The following is a 24,132-nucleotide window of genomic DNA, read 5'->3' as shown; positions in this document are numbered from 1 at the left end:
AAAAACTAACTTGAAATATACTACCTACATAAGCGAATGATTAGCCCATAAATATTAATTATTATATGTGTCTGAATAATAAAATATGAACGAGAGAATGTTTCTGTTTTATGTTACTAAAAAGATTTCCTCCGCGTCTATATGAAATAAATGAAGGCTATAAGAAACATTAAATGTGTAGTTTTCCCGCATATTAGGCAATAAGCATAGGATTAAGAGTGAATGTGTGCATATTGTGAATGAATTTATAACTGTCTGGGTCACCTGGCTTTACTGAAATTTACCTTTCAGTAAATGTACATTATATTAAATAACGTAGCCTATATAAATGATGCTCTTAAGATGAAGTTGTCACAGTTTATTAAAGATCGTTTATTTTTGAAAGACAAGCCGAGTTTCACTAAAAACAAAAAATGTCCAATCCAGCTTTAATGTCCAAAAGGCACTGTATGGATTTTTGACTACTTACTGAGAATATGATATTGTACTTGTGAAAACCCTAATTTCCCCTTCATAAAATGTAAATATTGCATTTTTAAAAATGAATTATGTAACAGAACCTTCATAACTTGATGAATTTGAAGACTAAATACCAAAAATACCTGTGTGGAAAAAATAGAGTTGGACAGAACAGGACAGAATTTAAATTATGTATTCATGAGGTTGAGGTTTCTGTGCAGCTTTACTGATATCCAGTGGTGAGATTGTGCAAACGACTCTGAATGGCTACATTACAACATTACAAAAGTACTGTGGCTGTACCATGGTCAGGGCTATACGTAGTCAACTTTATGCCCTTCCCTTGCTAACTTCCCTCCGTCTCGTTCACTCGGACGTATACGTCATTGCTTACACTGCACAAGTGTTCACACTCATGGAACTGGATATAATTGAAGTTCTGTTGCTTTTATAAGAAAATAAATATGAATTTATTAATTTAATTCCACCTGAAAGATGTGTTTCTATCTGTTTTTACTTTAATGCAGACATGTATTTTACATCACATAACCCATAGAGAGATCACACAGTCAGAGAGTTTGGAAATGTTCACACATACTGTAATTTACACACCTAAAAACATGACGACAGAGTTTCAAAATCAAACATTTTAGAAGAGAACAATACATGAAGGCTGTAAGAACCAGTGGTTCCCAACCGTGTTCCTGGAGGCCCAACGATGGGAAATACTTGCTTGCATAATACAGCCTTGTTGTGGAGCATTACCAATCACAAAATCATAATCCCATTTTGCAAGATATACTAGTATTATTTCTGTAACATACTTAGTATTCTTATCTAACAGAAAATACATAATTAATGTGCCAACCAAATTACCACTAAAGCTGGTGGACACAAGCCTAGTGTAATGAAGGCAAGAAAAAGAAATTCCAATATAAATAGTATAGTATAATGCTCTAAAATATTCCCATCTTTCCCATCTTTATCTTCAGTGATGTGATCTTCAAGCTTCTGTTTTACTTGAGGAAGCATCCCAGTGTTTTAGCAGGAGCCATCAACATATTAGCCTGATTTTTGTGTGTGATGTGAATCTACAGACAGACAGAAAATATTGATGTTATTTAGGAAGTACATATTAGTGCTAACTAAATAATATAATACTATAAATATTGTTATGCTGTTAAAGGGTTAGTTCGCCCATTTAAGACATGAAGTTGTATGCAATCCATACCACCACTATAGTGCATACACACTGACCCACTCTGTTGTCACCTGACCTCCCTGGTCAGAGTTCTGGCCGCTGGAAGTTTTTCAATGAAGTAATCCCGGTTATTTTCCGGGGTCGCAAAACTGTGCATTTTTACGTGAAAAAATGATTTGCGTTTCAAAGCTTGATTAATTTACCACACAAAAAACACGCCGGTCAAAATTCATACCTCAGTTTTAATCTGCACTATTTTCTATCCATTTCTATGAATCCGCGCTGCTGTCAACGTCAACAGTGCGCACGTTCCGATCAGCTGTTCCATAGTGTTTACACAATCGATTGACAACGACGTAAAAAGTATTAAATTAACAATGGTGCGAACTTGTAAATTCCCAGGCTGTGACCACAACGATGTGCCGGGATCAAAGTTCAGATTCCCTCGTTTTCCTGTTTCGAATATGAGACAGCTTTGGCTGGTTGCCATCGGATTTTCGTGTGTATAGTGCTCACTTCAGCGAAGACGATTACAACCAAGGAGGAAAAGGAAAATTGAAGAGTTTTGCTGTACCAGTACCACGGGTAAGCTCTATTTACTAACTTTATGATCCCATGTCTAAACTGTACGGTAAACAAGCTGATGTTTAGACTCCATTATAAAACACGTGAAAAGATGTCTAATATAAAAACAGTAGCCTATATAGGGATATTGGTACAATTTGCTGAGAAAACGATTTGATTGAACACACACACAATTGAGGTTTGGTGTTGCAATCAATAACATTGTCGTTGTGCTCAAATTACTTTCATCATCTGATCCGTCTGACATTGTGCTAAAATTGGTTTCATCATCAGAAGTTTCGCAGTCAGACATGTTGTCAGCGAGTCGCGCTATCAACAGCTGATCGGAACGTGCGCACTGTTGACGTCGACAGCAGCGCGGATTGATAGAAATGGATAGAAAATAGTGCCGATTAAAACTGAGGTATGAATTTTGACCGGCGTGTTTTTTGTGTGGTAAATTAATCAAGCTTTGAAACGCAAATCATTTTTTCACGTAAAAACGCACAGTTTTGCGACCCCGGAAAATAACCGGGAGTACTTCATTGAAAAACTTCCAGCGGCCAGAACTCTGACCAGGAAGGTGACAACAGAGTGGGTCAGTGTGTATGCACTATAGTGCTGGTAAGGATTGCATACAACTTCATGTCTTAAATGGGCGAACTAACCCTTTAAATGGCAGCAACATCCATACCATCAAACAACTGATGCATAATGAAACATTTCAATGAATGAGAAATCGCTGTAAACAAACGAACACTGACTCTATATTAACCTTGATGCATGGAAACCTTGACAGATCCTCGTGTGTTTGTATAGTCGTCTGAAGAGCACACTTACCGTACATGGAGGCTGCATCCACGGCTCTCCGTCAATCTGCATGGGCAGAGTTTTATACGTTCTACAAGAAAAGGGAATGTTGTTAATAATATTTAAATAACTTGAACTGGTTTATTTCAGTTTCACCTGCTTATTCAAATGTTCAGTATCTGGTAAAACACAGATCTGGTTTCCTCACCTGATAGTGACGTGAGCAGCCTGAGCCAGACGGTGTGCTTTACTCTTCAAGCCGGTGTAAATCTGACCCATTTCCACCACACTCTCCAACCCAACAACCTCTAGGAGTTTATCATTCATGTCTACAAGCATAAACAGCATTAAGTGTGGAAGACTAATGTCAAAACTGAAGATTTTGCCAAGAAGGGCATCATCGACAAACACAACCATGAATTTTATTAGAACTTTATTAATACACATTCCTTATCTTAATATGAACTCATTGGTTTGTTTCTATGTCCAAGAAAATGTTGTTCTTTCTTGAAAATGTAATAACCTGCTCTGAAACGCCTTTCCTCTTCAGCTGAAGTCACATCGGTCCATTTATTTCACTACCAGTCTTATAGAAAGAACTTTCGACAAAATCAATTCCTGATGATTTTATTTTTTAATATTTTGTTTCATTTGGGAATGTTGTATATTGAAATGTCGAAATATGTTGTATAAGTTCTGTGTCTTGTTCGACAGTTGTGAAAAATTTATAAAATACACGGAAAAATTAAGAAAAAATTTGATAAGAAATAATATTCAGACCTGCAGTACTGTCAACATAAATTACCTAGATATTTAATCGGCTGCCGTGAACAACGTCTACTTTGACCCTCAAACACTGTAGTTGTATCTGAGACTGGAATAGTTTGGCTCGTGTTGTTCATGTGGAGAAGACGCTGTTTTCTGCTGACAAAGCAAATCCACTTTGATGAGATTGAAACGGTAAAACCGACACCATCGTCACTGTTCGTATCACTGAGTATCAAGAGCTGAGGAAGATCCAGAGCTGAAACTCAGATATGCTAATGAGCTAATGACACGGACGACCAATCAGAACAGACTGGGCCGTCTGACCAATCAGAGCAGAGCAGCTCTCAGAGAGGCGGGGTTTAGAGAGACTGAATCCTTGATGAACCGTTTCAGACACTGAGAGAAAAGAGCTGATGCTGCAATGGATATTATGAGAAAATGAAAGAGTTTTTGATCTTGGATGCATGTAAACCTGTTGTTGGAGACTCCAAAACAAAATTAGGAATCTTTAAAATAGCATAATAGAGGCACTTTAAGCAAGCATTTAACCTTAGAATTGACAGTGATTTTGTTTATTGTAATAAGCATTTGCTTACCCTGTGAGCACATCTCAAGAGCATCAGGATCAACAGTGACCTCTCGCCACTTCTTTAGCTTCTCAACACTCTTTGTTTCTCCCCACAGGTTTGAACCGCCGTGCATGCTGGGAATGTTCAGGACAGCAACACCCTCCAACGAGAGTCTGCTCAGGTCGACAGGAACGCCACAACACTACAGGGACAGAGATTCATCAAACTCATTTTGAAACAGTGACAGCGAGATACATAAAACGAACACAAATAAGGCAAGAGGCAACTATACAAAGAAAATAAAACTGTTTGTCACCATTGTTTAAAGTTGCACCTTTTTACAATTCATAAATTACTATTCTTGTAGGCCAGAATAATTTGATGGTTTGAATATTTGGATGCTACTTTTACTTGTTGTTTCATGAATCATTCTGTTTTTCAGAATTGTTTTACTGTATTAGTTTAGCTAAAATAAGCTCTGATATGTCATTTGATGGCAGGTTCCCACTGAAACCAAAAAATACCCCATATAGCATAAATAGCTTTTTTTGTAGACTTTATGGTATGTGTCTATAAAGTACCTTTCGAAAATAAAAAATAAACCTATCCTGAGAAAAATTTACTAACCTAAAAACTGCAACTAGCTCCAATATCAAAGTGTATGAACTGCTATTAACTGATTGTGTTCCTGGTCATTTTGACCCGGAGAGGATTTTCCTTTTCCTGAAAATGCCAGTTAATGTTATTGCATTTGACTTAAACTGACTGACTTTGCTCACACGCGGGGTATAACTTCCCAAAATATTTTTGATAATTTATGTGCTTTTTTTGGGCTGTTTGTTTTTTCTCAACCTTGTTAAAATGCTCTCATTATGCCATTTCGTTGCCAAATAATGGATTCAGTCTTTTTTCCTACTTGTTTTCTGTCAATTAGCAGGTTTTGTATTTCTTTTTCGAGCTGAATGATCATAGGCCTCATTAATCTGAGTTTTTGCATTGCAGTGTTTTTTTTTTTTAGATGAACAAACTTGAGTGACCTTTTTTCACTCAAACACTAATGTGCATAAGCTCAGATCAAGTCAGGTCCAGAAAGAAATACAAAACCTGTGCTAATTGAAAGAAAACAAGATGATAAAAAGATTGAATCCAGTATTTGGTGATAATATGACAGATTTACAAGCAATTTAAAACACTATATTAGCTAAAGGATTTTACCTCAATGCTGAGACATTCCTTGAGGTTCCTGCAGGAAGCTGAAACGGTTTCAGATGTTGCGAGTTGAAAATACCACAGCTTATTTCTGGCTCTTTCAGGGGATAACATAGAAAAATGTAGAACTGAACTAAGTAATAAATGCACAAAATACCACACAACGTAGTGACTGAACACATTTCAGATCCTGACCTGCTGTTGAACTTCTGTGGATCCTTCTCTCTCATCACATGAAACTGGTGTGCTATAGATGCGTCCTGTTGAGGGAACATCACACAGGAAAATGACTGATACAAATACAACATAGCTGCCAATTACAGAAATACAGTGGACCATGCTGCACCATTTGTCAAGAGGAAAATAAAACGTTCAGTCCAGACTAGGGGTGTGGTGACACCCTCATGTCACGATTCGATATATATTGCGGTACTGAACTCACGATACGATATTATTGCGATACTCCAAGACATATGGGAAAAATGAACAAAAAATGTTCTTTAATGTTGATTAAAATGCTAAATTTGGTATTACATTGTGTGTGTAAATGAATAGGGTTGGTCTTGGTGCTTGAAACCCAAAGCACAGAACAATAGAAACACCAGAATAACAATATTCATGATTCTGATTTTAGACGAAACGAATATGCTTGCACTCTGTCACTGACTAGATATATTTAAAATAATGTAGGACACTTTTTACTGGTAAAATAAGACACATGGCATTATCAGGACCCACAAATATCCCCCATTGCATTATTATACATTATATTCAACATATATATATAGTAGTTTAATGTGGTACTGACACTAAAACTCTGAAAACTTGACTTTTTTCCTCACACAGTAATTTTCATTTTGGGTGAACTATACACAATACAGACTGTCACTATCCACGACGCATACTGTTGCATTTTTGTATTACGCTATATTGTGACACGATGTATTGTCACACCCCTAGTCCAGGCTCTTGGCGCTCACCACCCCGATAGAGAAATAGTTGTTGATGATGTCATTGGGCACTGGGTCGCCCTCGTCTGCCACATCAGCTTGAATGACTCGCAGACTCCAGCGATCCATCAGCACTAATGTGCTCTCCTCAATCTGCTGAAGCATTTCTGTCAGATCACTGCCTTCATATCCTGTTCAATCCAACACAGAGAAGAACAACACATGCCTTGAATTATGAATACAGACTTCTAGCTTCAGGCAGATGATTCAAAGTTTCAAAAACGCATTAGTACCAACCTCAGTGACCGCTTGTATGAGCATTTTATCTTCACCCTTGCACTCAAACGGTCTTGTGGATTGAATATGGCGATCTGTACGCTCACTATCCCAGCTAACAGGGAACGTTAGAGAACTTTGTCTACGGTCTGGCAAGTTATGAACAAACATTCTTCCAGTAACATTAATACAAGTTATCTTGTCTTTAATAATGTTCTCAAAATATTAGCACAAAAACATTATTTATATGTTTTTCATGGAATGTATTTTTTTAGTTGGACGTTTATCTGTTTTTTTAAATGTTATACTTGTTCCCAGCTAACAAAGATATATTCTAAGAACGTTCTGCAAATGTTCCCATTAAGTTATTAAAACGTTATTTCTGAACGTTCTCGCAGTGTTCAAAACAATCCGTTTTTTTAATGATGTAAAAAGTTTTCTTGTATGTAAATGATGTAAACGTAAAAAACGTTCTCAACTTTGTCATTCTGCAAATATTATGGGAACGTTACTTTTGAACGTTCTCGAAATGCTCTGAAACAAGTCTAAACTTCTAAAATGTTTTAGAGTTTTTATGTTTCTCGTAAATTGTATTGTATTGTAAGTGTTATGATCTTATGTTATTCTTTTAAGTCTAGGTTACCTTTTAAAAACTGGCCAGGGACAACAGATGATAATTAGCCATATTTTTTTTACAGGGACGGTCTTCATTGATCAACAGAGACGTTTCTGTTGATCAATGAGCACCTTCCCTGTAAAAAAACAAAACAATTAAATCAATTAAAATAAGCTTTTCAGAAAAAAAAAGTTCCATAAGCAATATCTGAATAAGGCCCCTCCCCCCAGGGGCCAGTTGCATAAACATTACAGCATTAAATTAAGACTTAAGAACTAGTCTGACCAACCAGCAGTCAATTAGGGGCAATCAATCAAATTAGACCAATCTACATTTTTATGTAACTGACTTAAAAAAAGTTGATGACTAACTTGTAAGACTAGCCTTAGTTAAAAGTTTATGCAACCGCAACCGGCCTCATAACTTTAAAAACATTTTTTTATTAATGTTACTTTGAGAGAACCTTTCCAGATATAAGTCAAAGTTCTGAGAACATGGGTTACTTTAAAATGTTCTCTGAATACGCTGAAATGTTTTCTTAATGTTTGCAAAATGATCAAATGTAATGTTCAGAGAACATGCAGAAACAAAATTGTTATAACTTAATGGGAATGTTAACAAAGCATTTGTCTAGCATGTGATTGTGAGCTGGGATACTCTTGACTTAGGCTCTCTTTTGTCTGTAGTTTATATAGTGTAATGTTTCTTGTTATATTGTTTGGTTTGACTGTTTTTTACATATATTTGTATGGACATAGCACTGGCTAAATTGAGCTATTAAATATAACCGTGTTATTATTGTCGTTATTATTATTAGTAAGAACTCAAGTTAATTGCATGGCAGGTTGTCATGTGACGTCAACATTTCAGAGCATATGATGAATGAGCAACTCGCTCAAAGTACCATTAAACTGCCTTCATCTCCTGTACGTGCATGAAGTGAGCGAGTGTGAACATCTCTACTGAATGATGCAGTCGTCATGGAGACCCACCTCCTCCCCAGTGCAGACACCGAGCCAGATCATTCCCAGTTCCTAGAGGAAGAACTGCAACCGGAGGGCGAATCACCATATCGGCTTTATCTGAGGAGGAAAAAAAAAACAGGTCTATGGAGATTATAACAGTAGTAAGCGTACTGAGAAATAACAATTGTTTTGTGTAAAATGTATGAGATTTTATTCTGTTAAAGTCATGATGAAACGGACGTGGAGTGAAGTGGAGGCAGATGATCGTGAGGGTTTAAGTGCACTAAATGACTGGAGAAGCTCTTGGTACGTCACTAGAGAAGTGTCTGTCTTTTCACTGGACGATCCAGTTGTGACATTTTGATTAAACATTATGAGGTCAAACGTTTAAAAAAAAATAAACATGCACGGATGAACTGTTTACAATTACATGCATTTAGAAAACTTCTAAGGTAAATTTTCATTCAATGCCAACTTCATTATGTAACCTAATATGTGTAACATGGACACTGTAATGTAAGTGTAATCTTAGGGCAGTAGTTCTCAACCAGAAGCCTCAGCACACGTATCAGAGGGCCTCAAGATGACTTATTTCTTTGAGGAACCAGGGTTCCCACTGTCCTGAAAAACCTGCATATATGAGCTTGCCTCATTTTAACACTGGAAAGCCTGACATATAAAGTAATAGTCAGAAAAATATATTGAATATAAAAGTTCATTGAACCTTTTACGCATTTACCCAGCTTTTCTGGGTCAGTACATCTACCTTGGGTTGTTTCGCCAAGTGTATAGTGTTAATACAGATATCAAATATGGGTCACTTTTATGATATAGTAAGAATATGGAGTTCATAACATCTCAATTTTATTTAAAGGCCTAAACTGAGCAAAAATAAGCAATTTGGTGCAGATGTTGATATTTATATGGCCAAAAAGTATGACATTCTGATGCTTGTAATGTAAATCATTCAGATCTTCATAAGTACAGCAGACTACTTACATAAAACGCATTTAAATATCAGTCGTCACTCTATATCTCCAATAATACGTCTTAGTAAGATGATATTTAAATGCTTAGTTTTATGATCAAAGCTCTGTAGTTGTAAAACATACAATGCAATGAAATAAAATGATGATTGAGAGATGAACAAATAAACCTTCCTCAAAAGCCTGATGATCATTATTTAAGTTTATTAAGATAGGGACAGATACAAATAACATAGATGAACTTTGACAGTAATCTGATGCATGTATCATAATGTTTTTAGCTATAGCTAATTTACAACACCATATTTGATACTCGCATTTTAACATGATTTTTCTAAAAAATGACATGGATTATTATTATGTAAACCTAATTTGCTTCAGTCCAGTAAGTGTTCACTGTTCATCTTGAAATTTGACTAACAATATAATAGTTATTATGTTTACTTTATAAAAATCAGTATGTGAACCACAACCTGAAGGTGGACAGTTTTAACAATTATACTAAAAGGCTTTTGACTTGCTAAAAAAGTCTAAACTATCAATCAGACGAGAGAAGGCATGTAGTAGATTGTGTTTCTCAGCAAAGGTTCAGTCATGTTGATCATTAGAAATGTGTGTATTAAATATGATAGAGTAGGATTTATAGGGTTAAAAGGGTGATTTCTAGACCTGGTCATAGTCATATAAATAAATAAAATCCTATATCTCCATGGTCATTTTTATGCATTTTATGAAAATACATATTTTTAAATTATGCCTACCCAGCTCTAAAATGTTTTTCAGGTAATAATTGTGATATTGCAATAATTCCACATCAAACATTATCAAACAAAATGAGAAAGGTTACTTAGAAGCAAAGTAGCTGAAAATAAAACCATGTAAAAACCTTAAAGCCTAAACCAATGGATGACTGTCATTTTGATTGCATTATGTATTTATGTGTTTTCTTAAATTCAATGGCTGGAGAGTGACACTATATTCTTAATAAATTACAATAAAAACAGCTGGGTAAACAAATCGGTAACAAAACACTATGTGAATAAATAAAATGGTGTGCATACTACGACACATCTTTGGATTTGTGCATGACTCTTATGTTTCTCACCAATAGCATCTAAAATCCAGCCGACAGTGCCGTCTCCTCCACAGACCAGGATTCTGTATTTATGAAGATTATGAAAGAGCTGGAGCCTGAAACGAATAGACACACACATGAGTTTGTTTCATGCTGCTTTGTAATGGTGTGTTAGTCTGCTCTATTTATAAAAACGTACCCTGGATTTGGTCCTCCATTGTCAAGACTGTAAACCTGTCGTGGGTTCAGGAGGTACTGAAACTTTCTCAACACCCTGCAACAAATCAGATAATGTCATGAAGAAAGTCATTTTAAATGTGCTTAAATAGGCAAATGTAAAAAAAAGAGTTTTGGTCTCAACCATTTTAGGAGACAAAACAGCCAGAAGTAATTATTGTTTTAACAAATAGTTCTTTAAAAAGTCATATTACAATGCTATGCTACAACAGGTTTACATGGATCAAAGGTTAAAAAAATATATATATATCCATTGCAGCATCAGCTCTTTTCTCTCAGTGTTTGAAACGGTTCGATCAAGGATTCAGTCTCTCTAAACCCCGCCTCTCTGAGAGCTGCTCTGCTCTGATTGGTCAGATGGCCCAGTCTGTTGTGATTGGTTGACCGTGTCATTAGCTCATTATCATATCTGAGTTTCAGCTCCTGATCTTCCTCAGCTCTTGATTCTCAGTGATACGAACAGTGACGATGGTGTCGGTTTTACCGTTTCAATCTCATCAAAGTGGATTTGCTTTGTCAGCAGAAAACAGCGTCTTCTCCACATGAACAACACGAGCCAAACTCTTCCAGTCTCAGATACAACTACAGTGTTTGAGGGTCAAAGTAGACGTTGTTCACGGCAGCCGATGAAGAACATAGACTGGCATTATGCAAATCTGAAAATCCGATAAAGCATAATAGAAGCATAACATTTTATATTAATATCAGAATATAACCTCTTTCCTTGTTTTCCGCCACTCTTTGGATTTACAAACACCAAGAGAGGGTGTGTGTCCTTCACAGGAAATATCTTCATAAAGAAAGCACATACATACATTTAATCAAACATTCTGTATCACAAAAAAAATTAATTACAATATTTGGAGTCAAGATTGGGTTAAATGTAGAACTGCTTGCCTGCAAAAAGTGTCCATCTGAGTTTATGTTTACCAGGTAATTTTCTCCCAGACTGCTCCCCGAAATAGAGTCAGCTTGATCCATCTATAATTGATAATGAGAGAAACAAAAGTTATACTTGTTGTTTATAAAATGCTATTATATAGCAATTATATAGCAAAAACACTAAATATTGGTTTTCTATAGTTCTAGCTCTTGCTTACAGCACATATGGCCCACGGTGGAAGGATGTGATGCTGTAACCGCTCACAGTCACAGTGCGACGAGCCCAGAGGAACACAGTCACTGTGGCGCTACGTTCATCATCAGCAGCAAACACAGAAAACATTAGCATTTACAGGAACAGATCTGTCTAAATAAAACAACCAGCTAAATTAATTAAAGAAGTCATATTATGCCCTTTTTCAAAGTCTTGATGTTGATGCTTGAATGTTGATTATTTTCCTCATATTCTCCATTGTTGCGGCTCCTCTCTTCCCAGTCTGTCAGTAACGCTCGGTTTAGTTCCTGTCTCTATGAAGCCCCTCCTTCTGAAAAGCACACTGCGCTCTGATTGGTCGGCTGGAGCAGTGTGTTGTGATTGGTCAAGCGTTTCGAGTGTGTTTGGGAAATGTCCCGCCCCTTACCATAACCCCCAGTTTAACACACTACTAACTAACTCAACCAGGCCCCGCCCCTTTATTCAGCGTATCAATTATTTAAATGAGGAATATTGTGACATGTTCGGATTATTGTATATATTATAATTAATAATAAAAATAATAGTACTGCGCTTGACTAACTGGGACTTGTCACAGCACTTTCATATTGTTGCCCTATTGTTGGTTGGATTGCAAGTCGCTTTGGATAAAAGACCTGCTAAACGATTAAAAGTAAATGTATGTGGATAAAGAAATCAGCGCTCACCATGCGGCGACACCACGCACAGCTCTTTCCTGTGAGTATCTTGATCTTTTTGTGGCAAATCTCACATTTGTTGGACTCACAGTCAGCACTGATCCAGTCATGAACTGAACACTGGAAAGGGGCCAAGCATTAACTTGTGTTGAAGCCTTTTGTGAATCATTTAATGATCAGTTCATGTTTCTTAAAGCAGAACACAATGTAATGGTAAATGAATCATCGCTCACCCCTATCTCTGTTTTGGACCTGACAAAGGTCCTGACGCATGGTGTGTGGTTTTTGTTGGCACAGCTGCTGTGGACGGTGTACTTGCAAACTACAAATCAATAAAAGAAGAGGGGAAACACTGACAATGCCATTACATTACAAAATAGCCACAGGCAAGGGCATTTACAAAGACGCTAGAAATCAGGGTGTACCTATTCTGAATATTAAAGCCTGTACATATTCAGTGATTTTTAGAGTAGCCTTGTGAAAAAGAAGTCCTTATTAAAGACATGGTATACTTAACCCTCTGATGGTCTTCAAAAAAAAATCACACTCGTGGTCTTCGGGGTCTATTGGACCCCAGACAACAACATTTAATTTTGTAACCGAACAATATATATATTTTTTTACAAATATAATTTTACTCTGTTTATTAATGTTTTTACTCAACATTTGTGCAGTTTTTGGAGGATTTATGTTTTTTTTTTGTTTTTTTTCTATAAATAACTAAATAAATATTTAATTAAATAGGATTTTTACAAAAAAAACAGCATTTTATGGTAAATAAACTTTATAAAAGACCCAGATTTCTAACTTTCATTCCTGGGGATACCATGGATAATTTTACAAGGTTTAATGTAAGATTTTTGCCCATTTTTTTGAAAATACAGGTTAAAATTTGTAATAAATCACTTTAACCTCTAGATGGCTATAGAGCTCCATTATACACTATTTGCTATTTGAATTACTGAAATATATAGTTTCTAAAGTTGGATTCAGTTGGATTCATATCTAAATATTATAAAATCACAATTATAACAAAAATAAAATACTTTTTGTCAAAATTTAGCATTTTTTGTACTGAAAAAACAAACCGCATGACTTCTGCAGACAGGGTTGGAGCAGGTTTGGCACTTCACTGTTATTGTTGTTGTTGGGTGTGTGTGTGTACATTGTCGATGTGTCAGTGTCACCAATTTATTTTTGTGGTGGTTCTTCATTTTGTATGATTTTATTTGACAAATTATAAGACTTTTTTATAGCCTTACAAATGTATTCCTGTGTGTGTGTGTGTGTGTGTGTGTGTGTGTGTTTGCGTGTGTTTGCGTGTGTGTGTGTGTGTGTGTGTGTGTGTGTGTGTGTGTGTGTGTGTGTGTGTGTGTGTGCGCACATTTTCAATGCGTCTAAGTGTTACCAATTTATTTTTCTGGTGGTTCTGCATTTTAGATTATTTTATTTTACAAATGATACAAGAACAGTTTTTATAGTCTGTATGTATTCCTGTATAAATGTATTCCTCTATATGTGTGTGTTTGTGTGTGTGTGTGCCCCTGTGGTGAGCATGATAATTTTGGATTGTGGATGTTTTTTGCATTGTTGGAAGTGTGCCACTTTATTTCTGTCATTTCTGTCTATGTGTTCTACGTTGTTTCTGATTTTGATGATGTTATTTTGTCTATTTTGATTGCGGGGTCCAATAGACCCCGAAGACCACGAGTGTGACTATTTTTGTCACCCCAACATAAAAACAGATATCATTCAAATATATACTTTTTTTTTGTAGATCTAGAAAGTGTTGAGAGCCGTAGAAAGTTTCAAACCATTTGGACAAAGAGAACGAGAAAGAGAATTTGAGCAAAAGTCATTTGGGGTCCAATAGACCCCGAAGACCATCACGTGAACTGAATGTAATGGACATTTAATTATGCATGTTATTTGGAATTAAATAAAAACATAGTTTAGTTTAAATTGTTAGCTTACATTTTAAATTAATTTAGTTGAACTTGAAAGTGTTTTTTGACCAACTTAAGTAAGACATAATTACATGTAATTTCGTAATGTCTTCTATTGTCTTTGAGGTATGGAAATTAACAAATTAAAATGTACTGCTGAATTTACTGACAAGCATTTGTGGTTAACTAAAATATACATGAATGTCATTATTGAACTTGAATGTCATCTATTTAATCTTTTTTTATTTACACATTTTTAATGAAGTTGCAATTTAGTACATTTAAAATATGTTAATTTAAAATGTAATACTGAATAACACACTAGTGTTAAAAAAATCGACAAAATATTAAAACATAAGGATTTAAAATGTACTTTAAAATGTGACATTATTACAAAGCGCACTTTTTAAAGTGTACTTAATTGTGTTAAGATTAATAAACAGTCATAAAAGTTAAATTCTCTTTCAGTACACTTATTTTATTAATATTATATTATCTGCAAGTACAGTTTTTTTTAAATATACTTGAAAAATCTGACATACACTACATTCAATACAGTTAAGCACACTTCTTTTTCACAAAGCATCTATCCACTGATTTACTAACAGCTTGAATCAACACAAACCCTTTTTTGCTGTTAAAAACGACTGTCAGGATTTACTAAAGACACGCAGTGAAAAATCAGCGCTGAAAAGGCGAGGACAGGGTTATTTTTCCCTTTCAGACGCAATATTTATGGGAGGAGAATATTTGAATTAATCATGTTAGGTGATTTACTAAGGTTTGCGCTCGTCAATTTACTGGTGTTTGCCGTTATTTACTGTCTAAAAAAGCATGTTTTAAACCAGATGCTAATTTGCGCTGCTCTTGGTAGATTGTGTTGCTCATTATGGAAATGATCCGGCTTGCGTCTGTGTTCTTTCATTTGCGCTTCGTCAGTAGATCAGAGTTTTTATGGGTTTGCGCTCTCACGCTAATTTGTCCTGTCTAGTAAATCTGGCCCTAAATGTATGTTTAAAGAGACATGACTAGGTATAAAGCTTGCCCATGAATTAAAAAAGTTATCATTCATAAACTCACAATTGCAAGACAAGCCCTGTTTTCGCAGACCCAACATCATCTTCTGACAGACAAAGCAATATGTGGGTCTGTTGAAGTTCTTCAGTCGCCAGACATGCTGGCCGTCCTTTTCAGCTACCTGTAGATAGTGTTAAAAACATCTAATGTAATCAATTCCACACCTTATGGCATTCCTAAATGTAAGCATGATTACATATACACTCACCTAAAGGATTATTAGGAACACCACACTAAAACTGTGTTTGACCCCCTTTCACCTTCAGAACTGCCTTAATTCTACATGGCATTGATTCAACAAGGTGCTGAAAGCATTCTTACGAAATGTTGGGCCATATTGATAGGATAGCATCTTGCAGTTGATGGAGATTTGTGGGATGCACATCCAGGGCACGAAGCTCCCGTTCCACCACATCCCAAAGATGCTCTATTGGGTTGAGATCTGGTGACTGTGGGAGCCATTTTAGTACAGTGAACTCATTGTCATGTTTGTAGCAACAACGAGAATGCAACCCACACGAGTGAAGCGTTCGTACATAATCAAACACAAGAAACTGCATATTCCAGATTAGCCCCAGGCTATGAGGCAAAAGACCCTTGTGTTGTTTAACTAAAGGAAGGACGTTGTCAATGTTTTATAATTTGGCAAGAACAGATCTGTTCAGAAATGGTGAAACAAGAGGCCCTAACAAGGAGTCACCTGACCCCTGCGACTAAACAGACTGAACCATTCAGCGTCCCGAGCTAGTTTTCCCCTCATCAATTATTACATCTCCTTAAGGCTGAAAAAGTGGACTTGCATACAAAAATACCCTTTGTCTTGAAGACAACCATTTGCGAAACTAAACCCTCACGTGGTACACACCACGGATGCACAAATGCTGACCATAAGGACACCCACACACACACACACACATAAGGACTTTCCTCCAATTCTTCAATACCAATAAAACTCATCCCAGAACAATTCTTGACTGACCCAGAATCAAAATCATGTAACATAACAATTATATATTGTGTTTACAACCCCTGTATGTGTCTATTCTGCTTAGATCACATCTAAGTCATGTAATTGTTTTAAATATTAGAGATACTGGAATGAAAGTGTCGTGTTTCCTATCATTATGCTCGTATGTGTTTAATTCAAAAGATGGCTCGATTGAAATCTGTGTAAAAATGTTTATGTTCTTAAAATGGAAATTATGTCTAAACTGAATCCTCTTGTTTCGAGCTGATGAGTAAGCAGACCACAGATAACACATGATTCGCGATGAGAGAAAGGGGGGGGGATAGAAAAGACTCCCTTCTCAAATAACCATATAGTATCTTATTGTCCGAATTCCAAATTCCTCCAGGAGGCGGGACAAACATTTTGAGTTTAAAATCTTAGACCCGAACACAGAATCTCTCTCTTGTGATCCTCTCTGGTGATGTGCTCTTGCCCTCTGCTCTCTTGTGATGCTCTCTTTCGGCAGAACAAGCCGGGTGGAGCCGACGATGGTTATAGTAACCATGTAGACGCAGAGACAAATGACCCAAATCAAGATATGGGTTAAAACAGATTTAATTCAAGCCACATCGTCACACTTTTCTTTCTTTTCTTAGTTTGTTTTCTTTTCCTTTAAAAGTCTCGGTTCTAAGTTAAGTGTTGCTGCAAAGTTTCGTTTTAACGTTTCAACTGCAAAACCAGCTTTCAACTTCAAAGACTTTCATTCATCCGCGCCAACACACCACGTGACTGGCTGTCCAAGATCTATCAAGCACGAGGAGACCGCCAGCCAAACCACAGACCCGGGGAACACCTTTACACCGACAAAAGGGAATCCCCAAAAGCAACGCAAGGACAAGCAAGTACCTCCAGACTTTTAGCTGAAACTGCAGGTGCATTTTAATATCAAATTGAATTACCCGCCTAAGAAACGATAAAAGGGTGAAATTAATTATTGATGGTTCGTTCAGGTCATGTCTTTTAAGTGCATATAGAAACTTGGGATCTCATCTAACTCCTAAAACTCAGTCTTCCTCACTCTCTGTCTTTCTTCAACTTGTATGAATGCGTGTGCGTGTGTTTGTGTTATATTAGTTTTATGTGTGTTAGTCATAGGCTTATAATCAATAAAGTATTGTTTGTATTTGAAAAGAGAAGCATTACTTGTGTTATGTGCTTACCGATTTATTGTCTTGAACTTCGATCTAAGTTACCTATGCTTTGACCCTTGATTTATTTCTTAATTTAGCTGTTAGCTGGGAATTAGTCTTTCTTGGCCAAGAAGATATTATATTTCCTAGAATTAATAATTGTTTATGCTTTCCGTTCATTGGATGAACTGATAAACTGATCATACTATTGATTTTGCTACAGTAAATTCTGAAAATAATTCAATTATTAATTATTGATCATAATCCGTTATGAATAATAATTAATTATATTTATACGTGCGTACAATCGCTACATGTTCAAGAAACCAATTTGAAATGATTCGAGCTTTGTGACATGGTGCATTATCCTGCTGGAAGTAGCCATCAGAGGATGGGTACATGGTGGCCATAAAGGGATGGACATGGTCAGAAACAATGCTCAGGTAGGCCGTGGCATTTAAACGATGCCCAATTGGCACTAAGGGGCCTAAAGTGTGCCATGAAAACATCCCCCACACCATTACACCACCACCACCAGCCTGCACAGTGGTAACAAGGCATTATGGATCCATGTTCTCATTCTGTTTACGCCAAATTCTGACTCTACCATCTGAATGTCTCAACAGAAATCGAGACTCATCAGACCAGGCAACATTTTTCCAGTCTTCAACTGTTCAATTTTGGTGAGCTCTTGCAAATTGTTGCCTCTTTTTCCTATTTGTAGTGGAGATGAGTGGTACCCGGTGGGGTCTTCTGCTGTTGTAGCCCATCCGCCTCAAGGTTGTGCGTGTTGTGGCTTCACAAATGCTTTGCTGCATACCTCGGTTGTAGCGAGTGGTTATTTCAGTCAAAGTTGCTCTTCTATCAGCTTGAATCAGTCGGCCCATTCTCCTCTGACCTCTAGCATCAACAAGGCATTTTCAGGACTGCCGCATACTGGATATTTTTCCCTTTTCACACCATTCTTTGTAAACCCTAGAAATGGTTGTGCGTGAAAATCCCAGTAACTGAGCAGATTGTGAAATACTCAGACCGGCCCGTCTGGCACCAACAACTATGCCACGCTCAAAATTGCTTAAATCACCTTTCTTTCCCATTCTGACATCACCTTTCTTTCCCATTCTGACATTCAGTTTGGAGTTCAGGAGATTGTCTTGACCAGGACCACACCCCTAAATGCATTGAAGCAACTGCCATGTGATTGGTTGATTAGATAATTGCATTATGAGAAATTGAACAGGTGTTCCTAATAATCCTTTAGGTGAGTGTACATTCTGACTAAGGCTGTTACCTTTAATCCAAGCAGAACCAGTAGAGGAATGTTGTTCAAGCCCCCTTGTATCCACTCTCGGTGGGTTACAGTGCCACTGCTGTCCACGTCTATGGCTTTCAGCATGTCTTGAAGTACCTAGAAAAAGGAACAATGTACTTGTATTTTCATAAGCCTAAAATATACTGCCATGAATTAGTTCTAGGCTTGGGAAAAGCAAACTTACCCATTTATGGTTATAAGCCTGGCTAGGAAATGATGAGGCTTATATGTAGGGCTACTAACCTCACTCAACCTCACCTTTGACCTGAACTAGAACGGATTTTCATTTTGAAGAAGTACTACAAAAAGTCTAGAGGCCACTGAACTGACTCACTTTCTTTCATCCTCAATGTAATGTGTGCAAACAGCGGCTCAGAAGAGGAACTACAGACCAACGCTGATGTGCGTTTAGCGCCATCACCTTATCATTACAATAAGATGAGTTAAAGATTTTATTCTTTCATAATATTTGACCTCTGCTGTTTTTCGTGACTTTTCCTGCAGTAAAAACTTCATCAAGTGCCTCATCTGTGCCTATTGAAAAAATATTTGCTAAGCTATTTCCTGTCACTAATTTATGGAAGCTTGTTTACGACTTTTAATCTCACAATTCTAACTTTTTTTTCTTGCAATTGTGAGTTTATATCTAATATAAACAAGTAATAAACGTGTAATTGTGAGAAATAAAGTCAGAATTACGAGTTCATATCTCTTTATATGACTATATTTTTCAGATTTGTGAGATATAATCTCACAGTTGCAAGAAAAAAGTCTGAATTGTGGGATAAAAATGTAATGTTTTTTATCCTGTGGCAGAAACAAGCTTCCATACTAACTTGGAAATAATTTCTCCAATGCCATTATACCTTCTGAAAGAGTTATTTGTATATACTGTATGAACGAACGTACTGGCTTTAGTTCTGTCACATCCCATCCGAGGTATTCGGCAGCTTGCATCATCTGCGTAACAATTTTGTCAACTTCCTATTTAACAAAAACACACAGAAAACAAGAAGTAAATAAACATTATAATTTATTTTAGGAGGACACCACTGGACATGTTAACAGGCTAATTTGAACCTAAGGAAGCTAAAACAGGAACTACATCATACTCAAGAGGGTATAGCATTACATGAAGGAAATATCAAAATCTCATGTACTCCCGTTCTTACCTTGCTATCAAGAAGTCCATTGTCATCTTTATCATACAATTTGAAGGTGTCTGCCAAAACAGTATCATATAATTGATAAGTACTTTGCATATACACTGCATTTAATTACACTTAAAAACAAATGGCAGGTTTAAATCATAATTTAAAAGATTAAAAAATTATTAAACCTATTTCGCACTTTATATGGTATCAGTACATAGTATTAGTGATATTATCTGCTAGAGATCACTATAAATTCGATGAATGTCTTACACTCTAGTTTGTCTCGTGGATTTCCATCCTCCAATATGGAAAAGTAACACAATACAGCTTTAAGAGAGACACCACCTGAAAGAGCAGAACAAATAACACTGAATATCAATGTAATGCTATAGTAAGAGCCAGTAATAGCCAGTGTGCATTTTAATACTTACCGTTAACACTTTACAGTTAAAGTTAATACATTAGTGTGTGGTTAGTTACATTTTATTATACAGCCTTTAACAGTCCCACCAGGATTTGATTATTAACAGCTCAAAATGACTATATTCCTGCAGCTTTTAAAAAAACTGTTGATATTTGTGGCATTTGTGTGTTGTTGTTTTGCAGTGAAAACCCACCAAAAATCATTATGTACTTGTGCAATTTAATGATAGTGACAGTAACAGTACAATAACTGTAAATATTTTTGTCCATAAATACTGAAATTAATTTTCACTGCTTCGCTGAAAATACAGAATTGTGTTTGTGACAGATGATTATATATTGCACATTTTAAATGGAAAATACTATTGTTTTTAACTAATGCTTAACAATTATAATATTTTCTATGTTGTAATATTGTTTTTGCACTTTTTATTATTTAAAATAGCACTGTCAGTGATCGCATTCATTCCAAATATTAAAAAGTACATATGCATGCATAATGTAGGCCTAAATCAGGCATTATGCGGAATGTCATTATGCATTCTATTCTTTATTTTATATGGTAGTTTAGATTAATACTATCATTAAACCACTAAAAACTTTCATTAAATCTTGTGCATTTAACACATAAATATAAACAATGTGTTTGATCTGTCACATGGTTTGTATGCGAACAGGTCGGGAAGACAACAGACAAGAAGTGTGTTTTGAAAGGTTTACTGAAGTTCTGTAAAACGACTTGTGAAAAATGAATCAGGAGCTCACCATCTTTGCTGTGAGGACTGGTGTCAGGACCAGACCGCTCAGATCTTTGGAAATACCAGTAGAGACGCTGGCTGAGATCAGCTGGAAAATCATCAACCTCAAGATAATTCTTGAGGAATAGAGAAAATCCTGTCGCATCTATGCGCTTCAGTGGGGAAAATGCAGAGAGAATGTGATAAAAATGCAAAAAGTCGGTGACGCTTTATTTCGAGGGTTCACTTTAGAAACTCTATAAGTAACTGTGCAACTACATGTCATCAAGCAGTCAATAGAGTACTAATAGATGGTCTGATACTTCGATCTCCTGAGACACAAACACACACTGCCATTTGTACCCCACAGAGTGAAGTTGCAGGAAAGCTTCTTTCCCTCCTGTCCTTCCTTAACATTTGTTCCTTCTCCTCCCACTTCTTTCCCTTTACTCTTTCTTCTCTTCACTTGGAAAGATTATATAAAAATTATAATGTTCCATGTCAATTGAAGTGAATTAACAGTCATGTTTGGTATCATTTAAAATGGCTCAGTGCGACTGGTACAGTGGTCTCATCTCCAGATCTAAACCAAATGGTAATAAGAGTTTAGAGATACACTTTCTCTAAACAAGTGTGCACTTTTCCTAGGGTCCTTCCTCCAAACTACCTCCTGTTCCTCGACAAGGTGTGCAAACTCCTATTGTAAGTTCATTCCTCACATTGGGGGATGTTTTGTCTTGGTCTGAGTCTGAGTATATAAAGAAATGTCTTCAGAGGCTCGGGGCGATTTGTAATGAGATCAGCCCATAACGCTGAGTGTTGTTCAGACATTCAGCATTATGTGTTTCCTGAGTCAGGAACATCTTTTACTCTTTATCTCGGAGCATTTGATGTTATTGTATTGACTATTTTGAATTATGTAATTGGCATGATACATTTACCTGACTTATAATAAATTGTTACATTGGGATTCGTTCCGACTTACTCTGAAATGATTGAGTTAAGTCCATTACACCATAAGTTTACGCTCAGGTTAGTAACGGTTAGGACCGATTGAGCAGGCCTTACAACTATAAGTAACTTTACAACTACATGTCAACTTATTCTCCTAACCCATGAGCCATAACAGTTAGATCATATACCTGCACATCTTATGATCTTATAAAGCGACTGTGTCTCTTCAGAAATGTTGGACTAAACTGCTCAATTCATAATGGATTAGTTTTACGAACTCTTATTTGAACTTTTTGAAGCGTCAAAGTGGTAGTTGTGTATCTGTCAATGGAGGGACAGAAATCTCTCAGATTACATCAAAAAGATCTTCATTTGTGTTCTGAAGATGAACGAAAGACAAGTTTGAACCGACGACATGATGGTGAGTAATGACAGAATTTAAATTTTTGGGTTAAATAACCCTTTAATGATGACATAGTATTATTTTTTTTATTTAATTTGTGTGATTTTGGGATTATTTTTGGTTGATCTATTCCATGAACACAGTTTATAAGTTATAAATTTAACCAAAACATCAAAAAGTCACATTTCACATTTCATGTTTGAAACTGAGATGATTCCATCATTTATGGAGAAATTAAGTACTAAGCCAGTAGAAAGTGTTCAGCTTACATCACCAAACCTGTGATGGACCAGCTTTCCACCGGCATGAAAATCCTTCATCGCATCTTTCGCCTTTATCCTGCTATCTAGGAAGTTTAAAACAAAACAACAACAACAAGATTTGTACATTTTAAAAATGAAAACCTTTTGTCATACATTTAACTTATAATATTCTGTTCCATGATTTATCTTCCCGAGTGAAAAATAAATATACAAAAATGAATTTGAAAAACATTTATTTTATGCTAAGTATACTACAAATAGATTTATATATTTATGTTCTTAATATAAATATCCTGCAATTGACAATTGTTCTTTTAGTATACTAAATTGATATACTTAAAAGTCTGCTAAATTGGAACAACTAATTTTGTAGTTAATGCACTTTAGTTATCTGGAAATGAAGAATGAGTCCCGTAATGTTTATGAAAGACACTTACACTCTAAATACTCCAGCAGATGAATGAAGTCAACAGGGTTAATCTCATTTACTAAATCAGATTCTGTGGCCATTTTGTTTGTCCTACGTCACTCTTAACCTGTGAAATTAGGACGGAGAGGTCAAAATGCATGATGAATATATGGATGTACATACCTATAAAGATACTATAGAAATCTGATAAATGTGCCAGGTGCATGTTTATTTATCAAAAAGGTGTTTGATTATAGTGCTGAAAAACTATCATTATTTCCACAAGTGAGTGATTATGAGCTATAGTAAATTTACTGTACTGAAAGTTACTGTTCAGCCACGGTAGATGACCAAAACAAGCAAATAAACACATGTATTAGCTGCTAGCATACACATTTAGTTATAGTTTTACGTGAAAATTGAGTGCTGAACAAATGCTAATCTAATCTCAAATTCAGCCCACAAAAAAAACTATTAAACTATTAACTAAATAAACTAATTTAAAGAAGACTTTGAATTATCTTTTAAATAAATAAACGCGGCGTTCATTACGATAATTAGAATTATATTTCTATAGAATTCATATAACAACTATTTTAAAAGGCATCCAACACATTTATTTAAAAGAATCCTTACCTTTTAAAAGTCGAAAATTATCCCGGATAAGAAATGTATGGGATTAAATCACACCCTACAACGCGTCAAATTCAAAATAATTATTTTAGGTGGATTACCACCACGCATGCGCATTACATATAGTTTACAAGGAGGGCAAACCAGCAGTGTCCCGGATTACGCTGAATATTTCCACATAATTTTGACCCATTTTCATTTAA

General features: G+C 36.0%; 1 protein-coding gene across 1 annotated transcript; it reads right to left on the bottom strand.

Annotated features, from left to right (window-relative positions):
• Positions 1-1,466: 1,466 nt before the first annotated feature.
• On the bottom strand, positions 1,467-24,076 carry dgkab (diacylglycerol kinase, alpha b). The gene is made up of 24 exons (XM_056252459.1): positions 23,933-24,076; positions 23,325-23,423; positions 22,894-22,970; positions 21,296-21,440; positions 20,378-20,452; positions 20,126-20,175; positions 19,863-19,937; positions 18,933-19,049; positions 15,506-15,623; positions 12,713-12,801; positions 12,489-12,599; positions 11,786-11,875; positions 11,583-11,666; positions 11,402-11,475; positions 10,648-10,722; positions 10,479-10,564; positions 8,415-8,504; positions 6,561-6,721; positions 5,776-5,840; positions 5,587-5,677; positions 4,399-4,573; positions 3,243-3,363; positions 3,065-3,125; positions 1,467-1,550 (listed from the first exon to the last, which is right to left on the bottom strand). The coding sequence occupies exons 2-24, from the start codon at positions 23,395-23,397 to the stop codon at positions 1,476-1,478; spliced, it is 2,178 nt and encodes a 725-aa protein (XP_056108434.1). The 5' UTR covers positions 23,398-23,423; positions 23,933-24,076; the 3' UTR covers positions 1,467-1,475.
• Between the last annotated feature and the right edge of the window lie 56 nt (positions 24,077-24,132).

Source organism: Rhinichthys klamathensis, unplaced genomic scaffold (assembly GCF_029890125.1).
Source record: "Rhinichthys klamathensis goyatoka isolate OS25496 unplaced genomic scaffold, OSU_Roscu_1.1 h1tg000095l_1, whole genome shotgun sequence".
Classification (NCBI taxonomy): Eukaryota; Metazoa; Chordata; class Actinopteri; order Cypriniformes; family Leuciscidae; genus Rhinichthys; species Rhinichthys klamathensis.
The sequence above is the reverse complement of the archived record's forward strand: the minus strand, read 5'-3'. Positions and strand labels throughout refer to the sequence as shown.